Raw genomic sequence first — 20,969 nt, 5'->3', positions numbered from 1 at the left:
TGTTGAAGAGATGTGGCAGCCTGTGAACTTAAATACACTGGATTGTGTTGTTAGATTTATAGTAATTTTATCACTACTGGATCTACTTCATAATTCATCACAATTTTAATAATTTATGAAACGTAATATCCAAGTAAATTATCTTTTTGTCGCAAATGCGATAAGAAATAGAAAATAAACAATCAACAGTTAATTCTTGATAATCTGAAGTCAATAGTGTCAGCATCATTTTTTTACAATATGGCTAGTTACCAAAACAAAAATGTTCCCTGTCCATCATATTTGTGATATCTGATATCATCTCCACAGCTCTCAACAATGAGGTGTACAGAAAGCCACACACAGAAGAAGGTGGAGGGTAAGTCTATAGCTTCCTGCATCATACAGGGGCACAGGTGACCCAGTCACCTAAGGCGCCACAATATGCTTTGCAGACTTGCGTCCCAGTGGCATGCTGGTCCTTTGATCGTGGGTTCAAATCTGATCCAGTTCGCCCCATTTATGTTTCTAGGTCTGTCAGCACCATAACCGTGCTCTTGGGTTTCACCAAAGTGGTAATTGTCTGAGACCTGCATCACTTCGGGCTTTCCTCTCACATTAATTTGACATGCCGTGATATAACTGGAATACTGTTCAAAGCAGCGTGAAACAAAACTCACTCATGTATCACATACTTGTCCAAACATTAAAACTTCAATTTCTTCAAGTTCAATTTCAAGTTCATCAGCATCAACACCTGATACAATTTTACTCACAGGATGCAGCTTTTGAGTCAGATTGTGAATATCATCTGCTTTCAGTAACTTGTTTCATGATAACCATTCATGATGCAGGAAAAAGCACCTGTCTCTGTGTGAAAGTTCTAAAATTTGTGTGGTGATTTTGTTCAGATTGTGCAAGACAACTTAAACTTTACAATTTAAGGGCAGATATATGTCTGTGAACCATCATATTTTCATGATTTCAGACTTCCAAGTGCGTCCCACGTATCAGTGGGCCAGGAATCAAGGCTTCGAGACACGTCCAATGTACGACTGTCGAGTAGTCAAGGTCGTCTCTCCAGCAGTCAAGGACGTCCTGGTCGATATGATGCCAGAGATGTGTACAATGATATTGATGTTGATCTTGTCTTTGGTGGTGGTCATCATGGAGAGATATCGGAGGAGGAAGTGTCGTCAGCTGCCTCAGCCGATGTAGTTGCGGAGGCTAAGTACCGCCTCAAGAGTCTGGAGAAGGAAGCTCAGGTGAGAATGTGTTCTCAGGTTCCTGATTAATAAAAACAATGATCATTGCTTGTATGATTGATTTTAATATTGGGTGAAATAATTAGCACTTGAGAAAACCATTGTCTGGTTTCAGGCAAAAGGGGCTTGCAATACCAAATGTTGTAAATATCTGACCTCAGGCAACCTCAAACACCTGTGATGTGATGTTGGTTTTACTTGAAACAGTTTTGACACATGGATTCAGTTGCTAGTGCCCCACAAAGTCATTGGTCTATAGGGGGCGGTCGGGTAGCCTGGTGGTTAAAGCGTTTGCTCGTCACGCCGAAGACCCGGGTTCGATTCCCCACATGAGTACAATGTGTGAAGCCCATTTCTGGTGTACCCCACCGTGATATTGCTGGAATATTGCTAAAAGCGGCGTAAAATCAATCTCACTCACACTCATTGGTCTATAGATGAAGTGACAGACATTTTATGTTTTTGGTTTTGGGTGGGTCAGGTTATTGCAAAATAGTCTCATTTGGTAGGCCATAACATGTCGACATCAACTGGTTACTTGTATCCTGTTTGATTACAGAATTTAGAGAGAGCTTATACTGACTTCCACTACCAGATGACCAACGTAGCTTCTGTCCCGGACAGATTGTCGCCCAAACGAGTCAGCCAGGGAGCATCCAGAGGTAGGAGACACTGCCACTCTACTGCAGCAATACTGGAAATATAAATGAAGTTCTGGAAAAAGATGTATCTGACAAGATCACCAGACTGATGTTATAGTATCTTAAAACACCATAACATGAGGGACATGGGACAATAATTACACAGCTGTAAATTATCAATCCTGTAAATTGATTTAGATCCTGTGTATTTTGATCCTGATCATACACATCTGATTTCACTTGAGATTTAAGGATGGTGGGGTAGCCTTGTGGTTAAAGCGTTCACTCATCACACCGGAGACCCAGTTTGTCCCCCACATGGGTACAATGTGGGTACAATGTGGGTACAATGTGGGTACAATGTGGGAAGCCCATTTCTGGTGTGATATTGCTGAAATATTGCTGAAACCAGCCTAATACCATTCTCACACTCAAAACTTGAAAATGGTTATAGATATTCTGTATGTTGTTAAATCACTACAGCAGTATAATGCAGTTACTGGTCCGAAGTTCAGTATCTGGTGTGTTGGCTAGGTTCCCATCATGCCGAGTCCCCTGCGCAGAGTCCCATCATGCTGCATCGGCCCATGTCTTCCACACCATACCAGCAGGCCAGCAAGAGGTCCTCCTCAGCTGAATATGACAATGGTAACCATAGTAACTGTATATAACTTAAGAATGCCTTTTCCTTTCTATCATGTTCTATAATAAGCATAAAACATCACACATTTTTTATGTTTTATTTGTTGTTGGAGTGGTCACCATGTGACCCACAAAACTTATTACTGAGAGTTCCGAGGACTCAAAGACTAAAATCCTCACATGAGGTGAGGTGAGGTGAAATTGGGTTTAACGCCGTGTCCAAGATAATTGCACTTAGATAGCAACGTGCATGCACGTGTGTGTGTGTGTGGCTGCTTGTACTAGTCCGGACTGATGCCGATTTATAGTGCTAGCTCACTGAGATACCATGCCGCAGTTTAACATGAATACCCACTCAGACACAGTATACTGACTCCGAGCCGACCAGTTTTTGTTTTAGCCCCTTAATGCCAAGCAAGACAAGTACCATCTTTTAACGTCTTTAGTATGACACGGCCGGGGATCGAACCCCGGACCTTCCACTCTCTGGGCGGATGCTCTACCACTAGGCCATGGAGGCAGTCTCACACAACATGAAAAACAACTGCCTTGATTACCTTTTCCATAAACTCATTGCACTTTGAATGTTTACTTGAACTTAGGGATGAAAAATGTTTTTGAGATAATTCATCTTTTCATGTTTTGTGTTCTGATGGAATATTCGCTGCTCTGAGACAAAAACCATGTCAAATCTGTTTATAAGGATCTTTATGATAGTCTGTCTTTGCAAGTTTTGTAATGATTGCCAAATGTTATGATGAATTTAATAAACATCGTTTCATGTCATGTCTATTATGCTCACAGAGCTAGTTTCCGTCTTAGAATTGGTCTTCATCCACCCATGCTTGTTGTATTATTATTATTTGTTTATTTGTTGTTTAATGCCACACTCAGCAATATTCCAGCTATATGATGGCGGTCTGTAAATAATCGAGTCTGGACCAGACAATCCAGTGATTGACATAATGAGCATCGATCTACGCAATTGGGACCGATGACATGCATCAACCAAGTCAGTGAGCCTGACCACCCAATCCCGTTAGTCGCCTTTTACGACAAGCATAGTCGCCTTTTACGGCAAGCATGGGTTGCTGAAGACCTTTTCTACCCCGGGTCTTCATCCACCCATGCTTGTTGTAAGAGGAAGCTGATGGGATTCGGTGGCCAGGCTCACTGACTTGGTTGAAGGATGTCATTGTATCCCAATTCGGAGATAGATGCCCTGCTACGATCTGAAAGTAACAGAAAAATGAATGTTAAACAATGCATAAATGTCCATTTGAGGGGGTGCCAGTTCTCCAGTTGTGTGAAGATATTTATTATTTTTTGTGTCTTGAGTTTTCAATCATGACATCATGTTGTACTTGCAGACAGTTTTGAGGAGTTGAGCGGAGGTCGAGACAAGGGCCGGGCATCAGTGGAGCCTGTGCCGAGGTTCGACATCTCCAACATGTCCGATGATGGGCTGGACAATGGGTAGGTGGGGACAGTCCTACTCTGACCACTTGAATACGATGTACTTTGTTGATCTGCTTTTTTGAGAGTCACACGCCGTGTTGGGACTTAATGGTGTCAATTGCGAGAGATGGTAAATGTTTAGTCCTTTTGTCATTAGTCAACAATTATACAATCTTTAAGTCAATTCAGATCAGGTGTTTGTATAGCCTAGAGGATAAAACTGTTTGCTCATCCTGCTGTAGATCATTCCCAACTTAGGTACAGTTTTGGTGCTATCCCTTGTCATGTCATTTCTGCAATACTTGAGGAGGTGTCTTAGGACGTTGCTAGCATGTAAGACGTTAGCTAGAGTACGTAAAAAGCCAACACACCCAATCTTTGATGAACGCTAGGGTAAAACTCATGTCCATTTTGGAAGTTTGTTTTCAGTAACCTTTCCACTGAATATTTGTAACATGTGAATTTTGAAATGCACTAAAATGTATAGGTGTGATAAGAGCACATTTTGTCCCACACATTCTGCTTTATATATGAGAAGTGAGCAAATATTTAAGAAATTACGAAAGTTATCATGTATGAATGAGAATTAAGCTTTGTTCATTTCAACAGTTGCATGTTTGGGACTCATGACAGTACAAAGTACGTAGATAAGGATAAAATGTGTCAAAAAGCTTCAGTTTTTCAGGGAGCATTTAACTAATATTTGAACATGAGTCATTTTTCTTAGACTGAGTTTCAGAGAATTATGTAACATAGTACAAACATAACATTGTGATGAAAAAATCATTCTGGGTCTTAGATTCTTGGATTTTCATTTGAAGTTTGAAAGACAGGCCTTTTCATTTGGTTTTGCCATATTTATGTATTTGATCATGTCAGAAGTCCAAAGCTTGCAATTGTAAGGAAGCAAAAAGACTAGATGTTAGCCATTTGTACATTACTGATATCTTTCATAGCAATATTTCCAAGTTCCTTGCACCTTTCCCCCAAATTTCACATTTCATGTTGTCCAATAAGGGCCATTATCAAATCTTCCTTTGTAGAACAGGTATGAGGAGCATAACCATGGTAACTTGTAAACTATGGAGAATGGATATGGAATTGATGAACATGATGTGTTCAAGGGAGACAACTCTGTGTTTCAGAAAGGCGTTGCGAGTAAAGCATCGTCCAATCACAGTATCAGACCTGGAGGCAAGACCAGGGTCTCCTGGCATCATGGTGGTAGCAGGGTCCGAGTCAAGTGATGGACATAGTCCGGGGGATGGTGAGTGAGCCACAGTACAAAGTGCCTGCCTGTTCTCTTCATTGACTTGTTTCCAAGGAAACTGTTGCTGCTGCAAGACAACTTTAGCAAAGGATAACTGATCAGAATTGCTACCGTGTTACATGTTGGTTGTAATATGTGCCAATTTCAAATTTTAGCTCTCAATGCTACATTTCCTCCATTCGACAGAGTTGCCTTTAACACTGCATCTGCAGTCTAACCCAATGGACATGCAACACGGTCAGCAAATTCTTTTGCAATGCTAAACTAAGTTTTTGGCTTGGAAAAAGCAGAACAGAAATATACTTTTGTATGACATGAATAGTTTGCGAGATGTATGCAGGAATCCTTAAAGTATTGTAGTGCCAACAGAGTTGTCTGTCAATCCTGGTTGGTAACATGAGCTGTGTGTATTTCAGAACTTCTAAATATATATTTTGAACTCATAACCCTGAAAGCCTAAACCCATTCTCCAAGGTAGTTGACCGCCTCCGTGGTCTAGTGGTAGAGCGTGTGCTCGGAGAGCGGAAGGTTCTGGGTTTGATCCCCGGCCTTGTCATACCAAAAGACGTTGAAAGATGGTACTTGTTGTTACCCTGTCTCGCGTTCAGCATTAAGGGGCTAAAATAAGGACTGGTCAGCTCGGAGTCAGTATACTGTGTCTGAGTGGGGTATTCATGTTAAACTGTGGCATGGTATCTCAGTGGGCTAACACTATAAATCGGCATCAGTCCGGACTAGTACAAGCAGCCACACACAAACACACACACACACGTGCATGCACATCGCTATATGAGTGCAAAAATCTTGTATGCAACGTTAAACCCCATTTCACCTCACCTCACCCCAGGATAGTCACATCTTAGCATTGTTTGTTTTCCCAGACCATTTAAAGCCAATTGAAACACAGAGCGGACATAGCCCGAGAGAGGATCTGACAACACCAGTTCTTCCTCCGTCAAGTCTTCCTCCTATCTCCTTGGACACTGCATGGAAAGGTAGATAACTCCAGACTCCTTCAGCCATGATATGATAATACAGAATGCCATTTGTTGAGAAGCGCTGAAAGTTCATGATTAATTCCTCCCAAGATGATGAGACAATAAGGGTGTGCGCTATTATCGGTATATTGGGGTTCATTCTTTCCATGATATATATCACAATATCATTTTTTATGCTCAAAAAGTGATTTTTATCATGTGTTTAATGTAGTATACTTGCCAAATACCTTCACTGCCCCATCGCCTGACTCCGGGGCCCCATGAGTAAACACCATGTTGTACCAGCATTTTGTTTTGTTCCATTTATAATGTTCAAATTCATCAATTAATGTATCAGATATCTTCTGAATTCAAAATTTAAATTATGCCATATATCGTCTTGTGCATTGAAAAATATTGTCATACACTTTAAACCTCCCAATACCCATCCTTATGAGTCCATCAATATCTTTGATGCTAGCAACATTGCTCTGTCTGTCTTACGTCAAATTAACATATAAAATATGAACAGATATTCAAACACTAAAGTAACAGTGATTATGTAAATTTATTGGAAACTGAAGATTGATAATCATGATGATGATATTGACCGGATGCCTTTTGGATTGGTCAAACTTCCAACTGTGTATACCAGGGCTCCAGATAGTTCTTTTAGCCTTTGGGTATATTACACACATACAATAGAACATGGATAAAACGAACTACAAGGGACCAGAAAAATCAGTTTGTTATTTCCGTTGTTCGTTATATACGTTTTTGCTCGGAAACGTCCGCCATCTTGGATAAAACAAAACACAATGCACGTAATTGCAGCATTGACTTGTATTAGCAGTGATCACTTCATGACATTCAATTGACAACTTTTCATAACAATCATTCAAGGTGAACAAGTTTGATTCGTCACCGCTGATTGTGTTGATTTGCTGCGATTGTGTTGATTCGCTGCTGATTGCATACAGCCAGTTGTCAGTGACACTTGACACTGAGTGAGATTTCTCAGTTTGCTATACACGTCACTAATTAGTGGCAGATGGGCTTGTCGGTGATCAGATATCAGTTCGCTGTATCTGTTAGTTCGCTGTAGAGAGTTCGTTATCTACGTAAATTGTATATATTATATTGGAGATAAATCGGTGATTGTTGAATAGCTCATTGTATCCGTGTTTGCTATATCCGTACTGACATGTTATCATTCACATGTATTCCTTTGTGTTTCAATATGTTTTCCACTTCCTATTATATTAAAACCAAGTGTTTACTGTTTACTAACAGACAAAGTACTAGTAACCTCCAGCCACGTAGGCATGTAAGGGCTAGTTATGAAATCATGGCTTCCACATGTGATAATATACCCTTGGAAAACAAATGTTAATTCATGAGCCTTTGTTCATGTAGGTAGTGATGGAGTGGAGGAAGAGCGGCAAAAGTTGGAGGAAGAGCGTGAACGTCGTAATGAAGAGAGACGCAGGATAGAAGAAGAAGCTTTTGAAAAAGAACAAGAAGAACTGGATCGACTAGAAGTATGTTCTCCTGAGATTCTTATTCCCAGAAAAAAACATCCATCAGTATAAGTCCCCTGTGGCACACCTAAACATCTGTACAAGCCCCCAGTGGCACATCTAAACCTCTGCACAAGTCCTGTGTGGCACACCTAAACATCTGTACAAGCCCCCAGTGGCACATCTAAACCTCTGCACAAGTCCTGTGTGGCACACCTAAATATCTGTACAAGCCCCCTGTGGCACATCTAAACCTCTGAACAAGCCCCCTGTGGCACATCTAAACATATGTACAAGACCCCTGTGGTGCACCTAAACATATGTACAAGTCCCCTGTGGTGCACCTAAACATATGTACAAGCCCCCTGTGGTGCACCTAAACATCTAAACAAGCCCCCTGTGGCACATCTAAACATATGTACAAGTCCCCTGTGGTGCACCTAAACATATGTACAAGCCCCCTGTGGTGCACCTAAACATCTGAACAAGCCCCCTGTGGCACACCTAAACATCTGAACAAGCCCCCTGTGGCACATCTAAACATCTGTACAAGCCCCCTGTGGCACATCCAAACCTCTGAACAAGCCCCCTGTGGTGCACCTAAACATCTGTACAAGTCACCTGTGCCACACCTGAACATATGTACAAGTCCCCTGTGGCACATCTAAACCTCTATACGAGCCCCCTGTGGCACATCTAAACCTCTGTACATATGTACAAGCCCCCTGTGGTGCACCTAAACATCTGTACAAGTCGCCTGTGGCACACCTTAACATCTGTACAAGTCCCCTGTGGTGCACCTAAACATATGTACAAGTTTCTGTGGTGCACCTAAACATATGTACAAGTCCCCTGTGGTGCACCTAAACATCTGTTCAAGTCCTGTGTGGCGCATCTAAACCTCTGTACATCTGTACAAGTCCACTGTGGCACACCTAAACATCTGTACAAGTCCCCTGTGGTGCACCTAAACATATGTACAGGTTTCTGTGGTGCACCTAAACATATGTACAAGTCCCCTGTGGCACACCTAAACCTCTGAACAAGCCCCCTGTGGCACACCTAAACATCTGTACAAGTCACCAATGGCACACCTAAACATCTGTATGAGCCACAAATCTCCAGTCTTATTCTTCAAACCTGGATTGTACAGATATTTTGGCGTGATTCTTGTTACAAGTACAGAGTTTAATGTTCTTTGCATCAGGGACGAGATCCACCCAAGGCACACAGTAGTGCAGGAGGAGGAGAGACGGAGGAGAGGCAGGAGAAGTCAGATGATGGGATAGACCCCGTGATGAAACAGTACATGGCCATGGTGCAGAAAAACAGGGAACATGAGAAACAGGTGGGTGAAAAGGAACAGAGGGGTGATGAGGAACAAAGGGGAGATTAGGAACAGAGGGGAGATGAGGAACAGAGGGGAGATGAGGAACAGAGGGGTGATGAAGAACAGGTGGTTTATGAGGAACAGAGGGGATGAGGAACAGGTGGTTTATGAGAAACAGGGGGGATGAGGAAAAGGTGGTTAACGAGAAACAGGGGGGGTGAGGAACAGGTGGTTTATGATGAGGAACAGAGGGGTGATGAGGAACAGGTGGGTTTTCAGGAACAGGTGGTTTATGAGGAACAGTGTGGGGTTGAGGAAAAGGTGGTTTATGAGCAACAGGGGTGATGAGGAACAGGTGGTTTATGAGGAACAGAGGGGATGAGGAACAGGTGGTTTATGAGGAACAGGGGGGATGAGGAAAAGGTGGTTAACGAGGAACAGGGGGGATGAGGAACAGGTGGGTTTTCAGGAACAGGTGGTTTATGAGGAACAGAGGGGGGATGAGGAAAAGGTGGGTTATGAGAAACAGGGGTGATGGGGAACAGAGTGTTGATGAGGAACAGAGGGGTAATGAAGAACAGGTGGTTTATGAGGAACAGTGAGGGGATGAGGAACAGGTGGTTTATGAGGAACAGTGGGGGATGAGGAACAGAGGGATGATGAGGAAAAGGTGATTTATGAGGAACAGGGTTGATGAGGAACAGGGTCGATGAGGAACAGAGGGGTGATGAGGAACAGGTGGTTTATGAGGAACAGTGGGGGATGAGGAACAGAGGGGTGATGAGGAACAGGTGGTTTATGAGGAACAGTGGGGGATGAGGAACAGAGGGGTGATGAGGAACACAGGGGTGATGAGGAACATGTGGGTTTTCGGGAACATGTGATTTATGAGGGACAGTGGGGGGATGAGGAAAAGGTGATTTATGAGGAACAGGGTTGATGAGGAACAGAGGGTCAATGAGGAACAGAGGGGTGATGAGGAACAGTGGGGTGATGAGGAACGGGTGATGAGGAACAGATGGGTTTTCAGGAACAGGTGGTTTATGAGGAACAGAGGCATGATGGGGAACAGAGGGGTGATGAGGAACAGAGGGGTGATGAGGAAGAGAGGGGTGATGAGGAACAGAAGGGTGTTGAGGAACAGGGGTGGTGAGAAAAAGTGTGATGAGGAACAAGTGTTTGATGATGTCAAACATCCTGGATTTTCAATATATTTACAGTAACATGTACATGTATTTACACATGGTCCGAGAAGGCTTTTTTCTCTTTATTAGGAAGTTGCATAGACTTGTTTTAGTATGAGGTTTGTGTAAAATCAATTATTATTCAAAAGGTTAACAGTAACTTTGTTTGATTTTTGGTCAGGCAAGTAAAAAAGATGTTAAACTATTACTATTTATTTTGGAATTGTGTTTTAGGTTCTAGTTGGTTTACTCCATAAACCACAAAATTAAGAAAGCATTCCCTTAGTTTGTTGTCTTGGGAACAACAATGGTTTGTAAAGTTTAGTTTCTCTTACCTTGACTCTGGATGGCGATAGATTGTATGACCTTGTTTGCTATGTTCCAGGACAGCTCCAAGGTTTGTATAAAAACTGTGGTTGTTGCTTGCATGTAATCACTCATATTGGGGTCAGGACCAACTAATTTGGCTGTTGTCTCATATCAATCACAAATACCAATTCAAGGGAATACAGATCTAACCTGTAGTCTAGTGAAGGAATGGAAATACATGTAGATCTAACTTATAGTTCGAGAATTGAACTAGGTCTGACCTAGACCTAGCTACAGTATTGCAATAGTTGCATGTTGATGGAGGCACACACATGTAATTGATGGTCACACACCAGCATATTCTGAAGATGTTAGAATGCAATTCCATGCTGTATTGTATTTTCAGTGTAAAATACAATTGTTGTTTTCTATCTTGTTCATCATGTTCAAGGCACATTTGGACACATGTTTGGAACCATAGTCTAACATCTACATGACACATTTATCAAAAAGTACCAGGAGTGATGTCCTTTCTCATTTTAATCTGATCTTTTACTCTGATACGCTACCTGTCTGCGTGAAGTTCTGCGGTCACCTCCAAAAAACAGCTGTTCTTTTAACCGCTGGCCCGTTGGCCCATGGCCAATAAAAATTACAAGGGCTTGCCTGTTTTTTTAACCGCTGGCCCGTTGGCCCATGGCTAATGAAAATTACAAGGGCTTTGCTGAACCGTAAAGAAGGTTGCATCAGGTGAACCCTGGTTGAACTTTCACCACCATTAGATAATTAAAGGGTGGATTCTTGACTCAATCAGATGTCAGTTTTCTAAAATGATTTGGTTTCATTTTTTGACCACCTCTATTCTGAAATTATCATCTCAACAAAAGAAAAGCGCCACAGAACACAAATATGTCCTTAATAGCACTCCCATGTGGGTGTACAGAAATTTTGCATGTTTGAAAAAAATCTTATTGACTGCTTGTAGAAAAACAATATCTTCGCAACAACCGATGCTATAGTGAACAGAACAAAGGTGTACCAATTATTAATGAGAGGCTATGTACTTCGACTGAAAGTCAGAATCAACAGCCATATTGAAAATGTCATTTGAAGCTGATAATTTGCCATATCTTCATGTATTATTGTACAGTTTGGTATGCTGTAAGCAGGGGATGCGTGCAATATGTCATTTGCGTATTTGTATTTATTTTTCCCTTTCATATAGTGATAGTGCAATTTAGATCACTAACAACATTAACCTGCTATGAATTAATGACATATTTACATGCTCCTGTCTCATTGTGTGTATGCTTACATGGTGGTGGTCAGCAATGTTTGTCTATACATGTATATGTTCCTCTATTGGGCCTCCATGCCAGACTAAGTCCCCAGTACATTATGCTTGTGGCCATCTTCCCGAGGCAAGAGAGTTAACTGACTATAAAAATCCAGTTTCCACCCTTGCCGAACTAGGTTGGTATTATTGAGTTAGATTTTGCCTGGACTAACTAGTCTATGCATAGTCAAATCAAAATCACGCACCGAAATTGAAATCCTGTTTGTAAACTGTCATGAGGAGTTCGGTTGATTGCAGGATTTGCAAAGCATGTGCATCGCCAACTTGTTGTCAACAGATATTTTCCAAATCTTTTTTTAATCAAGGTGTTGACATGATTTGATGCACTTCGCAATGTAAGAGCTGTTTTATCACATTATAGATCTTGATTGTCGATCAGATCGTCTTGTTTAGGCGCAGCCAATTTGTTTGAAGCAAATGCAGGTGATATTTGATTGGTCCATAGGAGAGGCATAGAAGGGACATAACTCATAACAGCCACTGGTGGCGCTTTGATTGAGCCCAGGAATTCCAGCTTAGTTCGGCAAGGGTGGAAACTGGACTTTTAAAGTCAGTTAACTCTCTTGTGGTATGAACTTAGTAAACTGTGGATCAACAGGTATAAGTGAGTGCTTGCCTCTGTACCCAGATGGTGTTCATCAGTGTTTATAATATCTGTTTGGCTGGTCCTGACTCATTCATTTACATACCTGCTGGAATACTGCTGACTTTAAGCAGCATTCACTCACTCTGATATTTGAATCTCACAGATGTGTTAAGTAACTACCCCTCCCTTTACAAAAACTGACATTTGAGCATCCACTCCCTCAGCCACTTTGGGGTGTGCTAGATGACCCCATGGGATGTGGGGCCCAGTTGTCACAGGTGCTGTAGCAATTCACAGTGTAGTGTTGTGTCCCACAAGAACCTTTGTGGGTTTGAATCCTGGTTCACTCTGAGTATGTTCCTAGGTTTGTCAGCAACATACTCATGCTTGGTGGTTTCTCAAAAGTTTTATAGCCCTGTCACACTACAACGTTTTAGAGTAACTTGCACCTAGCGTGTAAAAGACAGTTAGTACTCTGTCATATGTTGAGCTTTCATTGAAAAAACATGATTTTGGCGTATCCATAGCATATACATAACAAGAGTTTACCGTATATGTAACGCATGTCTAACGTATTAGTAGCGCATCACTGACTTATACAAAACTTATAAAAGCGTATTACCAGCGTGTGTCTTGCGTGTTCAACGTATGGCCAGCGTATTAGTAACGTATGACAAGCTCTCAGCTTGGGGAAAGGTGCCTAAAACGGGCCGTAAGGGTATCGTATGTAGAGCGTACCTCTAACGTATGCCTAACATATAATTCATACCTTCATACGTTCCCATATCCGAAAATTTTGTGCATGCACAAAAATGTTTTTAAGCCTTGGCATACTACAACGTATACCAGCATGCTTTTAATGTATACAACTTACACCTAACTTATCCATAGCCGACGTTTTGGCAAAAATTCTCATATGTCGCCATACTTTACTGCTCTATGTTGTTGTGTGACAGGGCCATTAGGCATCTAACATCAGCAACATATGATTCCATGCTGAAGTACTGTTATGTAGCTGAAATACTGTTCAAAGAAGCATGAAAAAAACTTACATGTGTGAACATGTACTTTTATACATTATTCTGAAGAGGTAAGAATTCTTAAGATATCACGTGATAGAATGTATCCAGCTAGAGATCAGTTCAAGTCCTGATGATATGAACAGAGACACTCTGACCACTTCACACATCTTCAGGATCAGTATCAGAATGTGTTTCATGTTCATGTTGCAGGTTGTACAGAAGACAGTTGACACATGGTCACAGGGTCACAAGGTAAGAAGGGGCAGTGGAGTAGCCTAGTGGTTAAAGCGTTCGCTCGTCACACCGAAGGGCCGGGTTTGATTCCCCACATGGGTACAATGTGTGAAGCCCTGGTCTCCCCTGCTGTGATATTGCTGGAATATTGCTAAAAGCGGCATAAGACCACACTGACTCACTCACAAGGTGAGATCTATCTGGCAGCATGTTGAGAAGACATACAGCTACAAGGCCCAATGCATTCATTGTCCATAGATAGTCCTGAAAAAATATTTGTCTATTTTTGCCTTATAGAAATTTCTAAAACATCAAATTAGAATGCCTATTCTCTCAGTATACATCTAAAAATTAAGTTGACTGATCATTCGGTCTACAAATGTGCTGAATGTTAAGAAATCTCACGATCATGTAGACATTTTCTCCTGCAACTAAATCCATTGGTAGTGATGACTAATATACTGTTCCCATGAAGTTACATTTTAGTTGATACATTGGTGTCCCATCTGCAGTGAGATTTGGTGTGAGCCATCTGTCCAAAGTGTTTTAATTTCAGCAACAGGAAGGATCTCCACCCCACACAGATAATGACATCTCAGTAGCGGAAGACCATCACAGGTAAGGTTTTGCCATGTTGTTGAGACTTGTTAAATCACTAGATGACTCCACCGCCCCACAGGGTATTGACATTCATTAACGTTCATCACATGTGGGATATATCCAACATTTTATGTTTTTGTTTTCGAATTTGTCTCATAATATGAACTTTTTATTCTTTTTATGAAATGCCTAGGCTTTTCATATTTTCATACATACCGTAAACCATATATGAAAAGAAAGAAAATGTTGAGAGGCGAGCTTGTAAGTTTAGCCTATCCTTAACAAAATTATTTCAATGATCCAAGGATTATTTTTATGATTGTTAATATTCTGAACGTAGTTCAATGTTTGGCTATTCATTAACTCCACACAATTCAAAACACTAAAATGGGTAATAATCTTTAGCTGTGAATACATTTGAATAAAAACAGTTACCATTTTGGGAAATTGTATTACAAAGTAGAACTCTAATTATAATATAATTGTTATTGTACCTTACCCTAACGAGAATATAATGATTCAAAATAACTCTAATTTTGGTAATGACGAAATGATGTTATATGTCGGGGTTATGACAATGCAAATAGGCGATCATATCGTTTGTCCATATATCAATCATTGGTTTGTCTTACACTGACTCAATTATTTACAGGCTGACATTATATAGATGGAATTTGTGCGGCATTTATCCATCATACCAGTCAATTCTGAGAGGTATCAGATAAATGCTAACCTATCTTTAAGTTCAAATTACATATGATTTATGTCAGAAGTACTTTTGACCTGAATATCTACTTTGATCCTGTTACTCTGACTTGTGGGACTCAGAGACACTGGCTCACATCTACTTGTCCATCTGTGGGCACGGGTGGCCCAGTCGTCTAAGGCGCCACGATTCGCTGTGCAGAGTTGCGTCCCTTTGGCATGCCAGAAACCTATGATTGTGGGTTCGAATCCAGGTTTGCCCCAATTATGTTTCTAGGTTTGTCAGCACCATACCCGTGCTCTTGGGTTTCACCGAAGTGGTAAATGTCTTAGACCTGCATCACTTCGGGCTTTCCTCCCACATTAAGCTGACACGCCACGATATGACTGGAATACTGTTAAAAGCGGCGTTAAACCCAAGACACTCACTCACTCACTACTTGTCCATCTTCTTCATGTACATTTTAGTCATTAGAGCCCTGTGAGAAACGTACATTATGACGCAGAGCCCTGTGCAGATTTGGTTTAAGAATTCGTCTCCAACAACCCATGCTTGTTGTTAGGGGTGTTAACAGGACCAGGTGGTCAGATTTTGGTGATGCATGTCATTGTATTTCAATTGCATAGATCGATACGCATGATGTCAATCATTCGATTGTCTGGTCAAGACTCCATGACATACAGACCGCCGTCTGGAATATTGCTGAGTGTAGCGTCAAACAACAAACAAACTAACAAACAAACAAACACTATGCTGCAGAAGCCTCAACTTTATGCTCTCTCTTTTTTACAGTCCAAAAGGTTCTGATGATGATTTTGAATGGTGAGGGACACTTGGAACCAATACCACCTCCAGTGGGGACACTTGGAACCAATACCACCTACAGTGGGGACACTTGGAACCAATACCACCTCCAGTGGGGACACTTGGAACCAATACCACCTCCAGTGGGGACACTTGGAACCAATACCACCTCCAGTGGGGACACTTGGAACCAATACCACCTCCAGTGGGGACACTTGGAACCAATACCACCTCCAGTGGGGACACTTGGAACCAATACCACCTCCAGTGGGGACACTGTCAGCATTCCACCAAGTATTATGCTACAAGACTCAGTCATTCCTTCAGACTCAGGAAACACCATGACTTCTTTGTATTCACCATGAAATGAATATACAGCTATACCAATTTGTCTATGGGGGGACTCTTATAGGTCATGGTAGTTAACAGAACGACCAGGGTGGTAAACAAATTGACCAATCTGAATGTGGGTTTGTTTATAGATGATAATTTCTTCTATTAGATCCTTCTGAAGACTCAAACACTAGGGGTTATTGCATTAACCTTACATTTTCTCATCATTCAGAAGATGACACAGGTTTATCTTGACCTGCTCACAGGCAGATATTTGGCCCCAAATATACAGCAGATGTTAACAAATCTTCCCAAATTGGAATTTAGAATCTCCCCAGTGATGCTAATGTAGTTTAATGACAAATGTAATGTAATGTAATGTAATGTTATGTAATGATTTTGCACAGGTAACCTGTTTTTTCACGCTATTTTGACCTTTACGCTCAATGGAAACTGTTTCAATGGCTAATGGAGACTGGTTATTCTCAAGCGTTGATGTTTCATATATAACTGATAATAGTAAGAGGAAGAAGCTTGAATGGTTATTTTTGCAACATGGATTCAATGTCTAGAAAATATATTTTAAAAATCACTATTTTCAACCAAAGAGTCATTCCCCTTACAAATTTGCTTACCTGGGGCACTTAATTTGGAACCCCCAGATAAACCCCTGTGAGATGGCTATAGTATAGTGAAGTCTCCATGCCTTTGCTAGGGGGGCTAACTTCACAAGACTAGCCTGAGCCATTTTACCACCATGTAAATATCTTATCTGTGGAAAATATAAAATATGTTGACATACTTTAATCATGTGCTCAATTAGTTTCTTTTGAAATAATCATATGATTTTGTTGTATATATGAGTGTATAAAGGAAGTGTGTATGTATACTATGTGTAGTTTATTGCATTATGTGAACTAATAATCCTAATTTATTGATGCCAATGCCCAAGGCTGTGGTCTTGTGATTATCCGGAGATTGTTGAAGGAATCATTAGCATCTGATATTTTTACCTTGACATAGAGTTGCATATTTTTTCTTAAAATTGAAAGTGAAATATGTTTTGTGTGTTGAATCTCTGAATGTCACTGTTGCTTATTCTATATTTTAAAGGGGCGGTTGGGTAGCCTAGTGGTTAAGGCGTTCGCTTGTCAAGCTGAAGACCCGGGTTCGATTCCCGACATGGGTACAATGTGAAGCCCATTTCTGGTGTCCCCCGCCATGACATTGCTGGAATATTGCTAAAAACGGGGTAAAACCACACTCACTCACTCACTATTTTTTAAAATAAAATACGATGTGGAATGAAGTAAATGTCCTTCACATCCTTCCCCTTATCGGATATTGTTGTGAGATAAACATATTTATACTTTCAAATTTAGAACTTTATCAACAATCATGTATACTGTGATATTGTGTTTCACTGTACATTTTTCTCCTTATTATTGATTACTTATTATAGCAGAACATGATTCATGTGTGTGAGGAATTTCAAATATTTCCGTCCATTTATTATGCATGTTAGCATCTGTCATGCAGTTGTGTGAACATGCACTGTGTATAAATATATTCTTTCTGTACATTGATGTGTTATTTGTTTGTAGCTTAATCTGGCACTCTGGATATGTTATTTGATTTCGTGAATTACTGAGAGCTTGAGAGTTGAAAGGTAGCCAAGCCGAAGGGCCCAACAAGGACGACATTGCAACAGTTCGTACTTCACTGTGTATGGATGTCTTCTTCAGCTGCAAGGATCCACTTGAGTTTTGGATTCGAACTCAGAATAATGATACTTGATTTCTCGGCACTTTGTCCATGCACCTGTGCTACACAGGTTGGTGGTGTAGCACAGTGGTTCAGACGTTAGCTTATCACTCAAAGTTCTTGGTTTGATTCCCCAAATGGGTACGTTTGAAGTACACACAACCTTGGACTGACTGGAATACTAACACATTTGGTTCATTTCTTTCTGAATCGTAAACAATTCCTAATATAACAACGAATCTGTTTCTGTTCTTCAACCAAACATGTTTAATAAAACTGTTTTTGACTCATTGCTTCCTGAGCGTGGTTTTGAAGCAGTGAATCTACTTAAGCCTGATCTTACTATTGTGTCATAAAAATGGAGTAAATTGAAAAACTGATCTTTACCCTAGCATTTTTCGGGCTTCCAGACCTTTGTGAAAACTTAATAAAGGCATGTGTTGCAACATTCCTTCTCACACAGGCAATACAGACCTGTACATTATTACAGGTGTTTTAATGACATGGATCAGTCCATAATAGGCTGGATCAATAGGATTGAGCCAATGCTGCCTATCCTATTTACAGTTTTGTTTTGTTGACTTTGGTTGATTAACAGGACTTGAATCTTAAGTATGGAGAAGGTACTTGGTTACTGGTGTTTATCCTGAACCAAAGCAATCTGACTTTCTACAGAAAACACAGAGGAGCCTGGGTCACTGCATCCTGAAATGTGTTCATAGAAACCATTGTTCAAAGGCTACCTTGACACCAGTATCTGACCAAAAACTATCTTAAAAAAGTAACATACCCTTCATACTGAGGCATGCACACATCTGGACAAGCCAATGTCGCAAAGTGTCCTAACCCCCACCCTCTCCCCTCTCCTTTTGAAAACTAACTGTAGTATGTTGTAGGCAGTAAAATTATCTGAGAGAGAAAGTCCATACATGTATTTTGGACCCCTACCTTTTAAAAATGCTGGACATTTCAGGGCATTTCACATTGATCACCTACTATGGGACGTTTGGGAGCCAGATATTGAGTAAGTGAGTACCGGGTATACTGCATGAGGTGATGTTCATGCTACAATCACATACCTCAACATAGACTTACAACTGTTGTAGTGCTAAGATCACTTTGTTGGACCCTGGGCTCTGAAAAGGTGGTAGTGCGCTTAAAATACTTCTCATAGATTTTCCCTGAGGATTTGAACTGGTGTCACAAGTGAACGCTTTACCCACTAGGCTATCTACATAAATTTATGTTCTATATTGACTTTGAGCTATACAACTCATCAGTAAATTTACATGTCATAATGATACAGGCAATGTTAACAACACTTAATACAGGAGAATGTACAGAATTATAGTATTTCACTTCTTAAGACATGCTCTAAACAGATATTTTCCTATATTGCACAATTATTTAAAATTATATATACTGCGTTAATTAAAAGACATGATTTATTCCAATAGTATGGCTACAGAATCCATAGACGACAATAATAAACAGGACAAATTAATATAGAATGAAACTCATCCTCTACGTTATGTATACAAAATGGACATACTCTGGAACCAACTTCTAATTGTTGATACATTCCAGTGATGATAATCTAAATTTAGCGATACAATTTCTGAATGATACTGGAATCACTTTCCCTGAATAATATTGCATACTAAAAGAATCTAGATGTACATACATTTTACATTTTGATGGCCTAGAAGGTGACTTCTGACAAATTGTATAGGCAAATTTATAATTCTCTATTGAAAAGTGAATATATTTCAAGGATATAATTCTTGCTTATACCAAATATCAATAAATCATATATTAACTAATATACCTTTACATGATTATTTTTTCCTGAAGATTCAGTTTCGCCATGCATTTATATTATCTTCCCGAGGCAAGAGGGTTAACTGACTTTTCCACCCTTGCCGAACTAGACTGGATTTACTGGACTCGATTGTAGCGCCACCAGTGGCTATTACCAGTTATGTCCCTTCTAAGCCTCTCCTATGGACCAATCAGATTCCACCTCTTGTATCACTTGCGTTTGCTTCACACAAAATGGTGGCGTCAAAGTCAGGACGATCTGATCGATAATCAAGATCTATATTGTGATGAAACGGATCTTACATCGCGAAATGCATCAAATCACGTGAGGACCTTGATAAAAAACATGAAAAGATTTGGAAAATATGTTTGGAAATTCTGCAATCGACCGAAATCTGCACGACGGTTTACGAACCGCATTTCGATTTCAGTGCGCGATTTTGATTGGACTATGCATTGACTAGCCTAGTAATACCAGCCTAGTTCGGCAAGGGTGGAAACTGGACTATTATAGTCAGTTAACTCTCTTGCCTCGGGAAGATGTGCTTATATAGGCATAGTTGAGGTGAAATGGGGTTTCATGTCGCGTCCAAGAATAATGCACTTATAATGCATGTGTGTGTGCGTGCGTGCGTTTGTGGCTGCTTCTACTAGTCCGGACTGATGCCGATTTATTGTGCTAGTACACTGAGATACCATGCGGCAGTTTAACATGAAAACCCCACTCAGACACAGTATACTGACTCCGACCCGACCACTTCTTGTCTTAGCCCATTAATGCCGTGCGCCAGGGAAGATAACAACAAGTACCATCTTTTAACGTCTTTTGGTATGTCGTGGCCGGTATCGAACCCCTGACCTCCCGCTCTCCGGGCGGACGCTCTACCACTAGACCACGGAGGCGGTCATATATAGGTCATATTCGACGTCACAGTAAACAGTCACCTCTGTAACAGTGAATATCAGCTGCTGTGACCAGCACCAACAGTGGAGATGGTATCTCACACAATGCCGAGCTGTTAGTAATTAAGTACGTACTATCTTCGGATACAATCTCACACGTCAACAGTGGAGCATTTTCCATGTGCCCCTTGTAGAATGACTACAGGAAATCCCAGTGCCAACTAAGGTCCATGTACAAAAGTACATAGCGCACATTAGTAAAAC

The 20,969-nt window shown here is 40.8% G+C and overlaps 1 protein-coding gene across 1 annotated transcript in view; it reads left to right on the top strand.

Moving 5' to 3' along the window:
- The window catches only part of LOC139449494 (centriole and centriolar satellite protein OFD1-like), a 33,709-nt gene extending 16,774 nt beyond the window's left edge, over window positions 1–16,935 (top strand). The window contains exons 18-30 of the mRNA XM_071230917.1: window positions 310–358; window positions 968–1,244; window positions 1,804–1,906; window positions 2,420–2,533; window positions 3,898–4,003; window positions 5,131–5,252; window positions 6,137–6,250; window positions 7,649–7,773; window positions 8,960–9,100; window positions 10,652–10,663; window positions 13,751–13,792; window positions 14,331–14,392; window positions 15,873–16,935. Of these exons, the coding sequence (XP_071087018.1) occupies window positions 310–358; window positions 968–1,244; window positions 1,804–1,906; window positions 2,420–2,533; window positions 3,898–4,003; window positions 5,131–5,252; window positions 6,137–6,250; window positions 7,649–7,773; window positions 8,960–9,100; window positions 10,652–10,663; window positions 13,751–13,792; window positions 14,331–14,392; window positions 15,873–15,906 (1,301 nt within the window). The 3' untranslated portion in view covers window positions 15,907–16,935. The remainder of the gene's footprint in view (window positions 1–309; window positions 359–967; window positions 1,245–1,803; window positions 1,907–2,419; window positions 2,534–3,897; window positions 4,004–5,130; window positions 5,253–6,136; window positions 6,251–7,648; window positions 7,774–8,959; window positions 9,101–10,651; window positions 10,664–13,750; window positions 13,793–14,330; window positions 14,393–15,872) is intronic.
- Window positions 16,936–20,969: the final 4,034 nt, after the last annotated feature.

The sequence above is a fragment of the Haliotis cracherodii genome, unplaced genomic scaffold (genome assembly GCF_022045235.1).
Source record: "Haliotis cracherodii isolate W230 unplaced genomic scaffold, xgHalCrac1.p SCAF_8, whole genome shotgun sequence".
Lineage (NCBI taxonomy): Eukaryota > Metazoa > Mollusca > Gastropoda > Lepetellida > Haliotidae > Haliotis > Haliotis cracherodii.
This window is presented reverse-complemented; position numbering and strand designations above follow the sequence as displayed.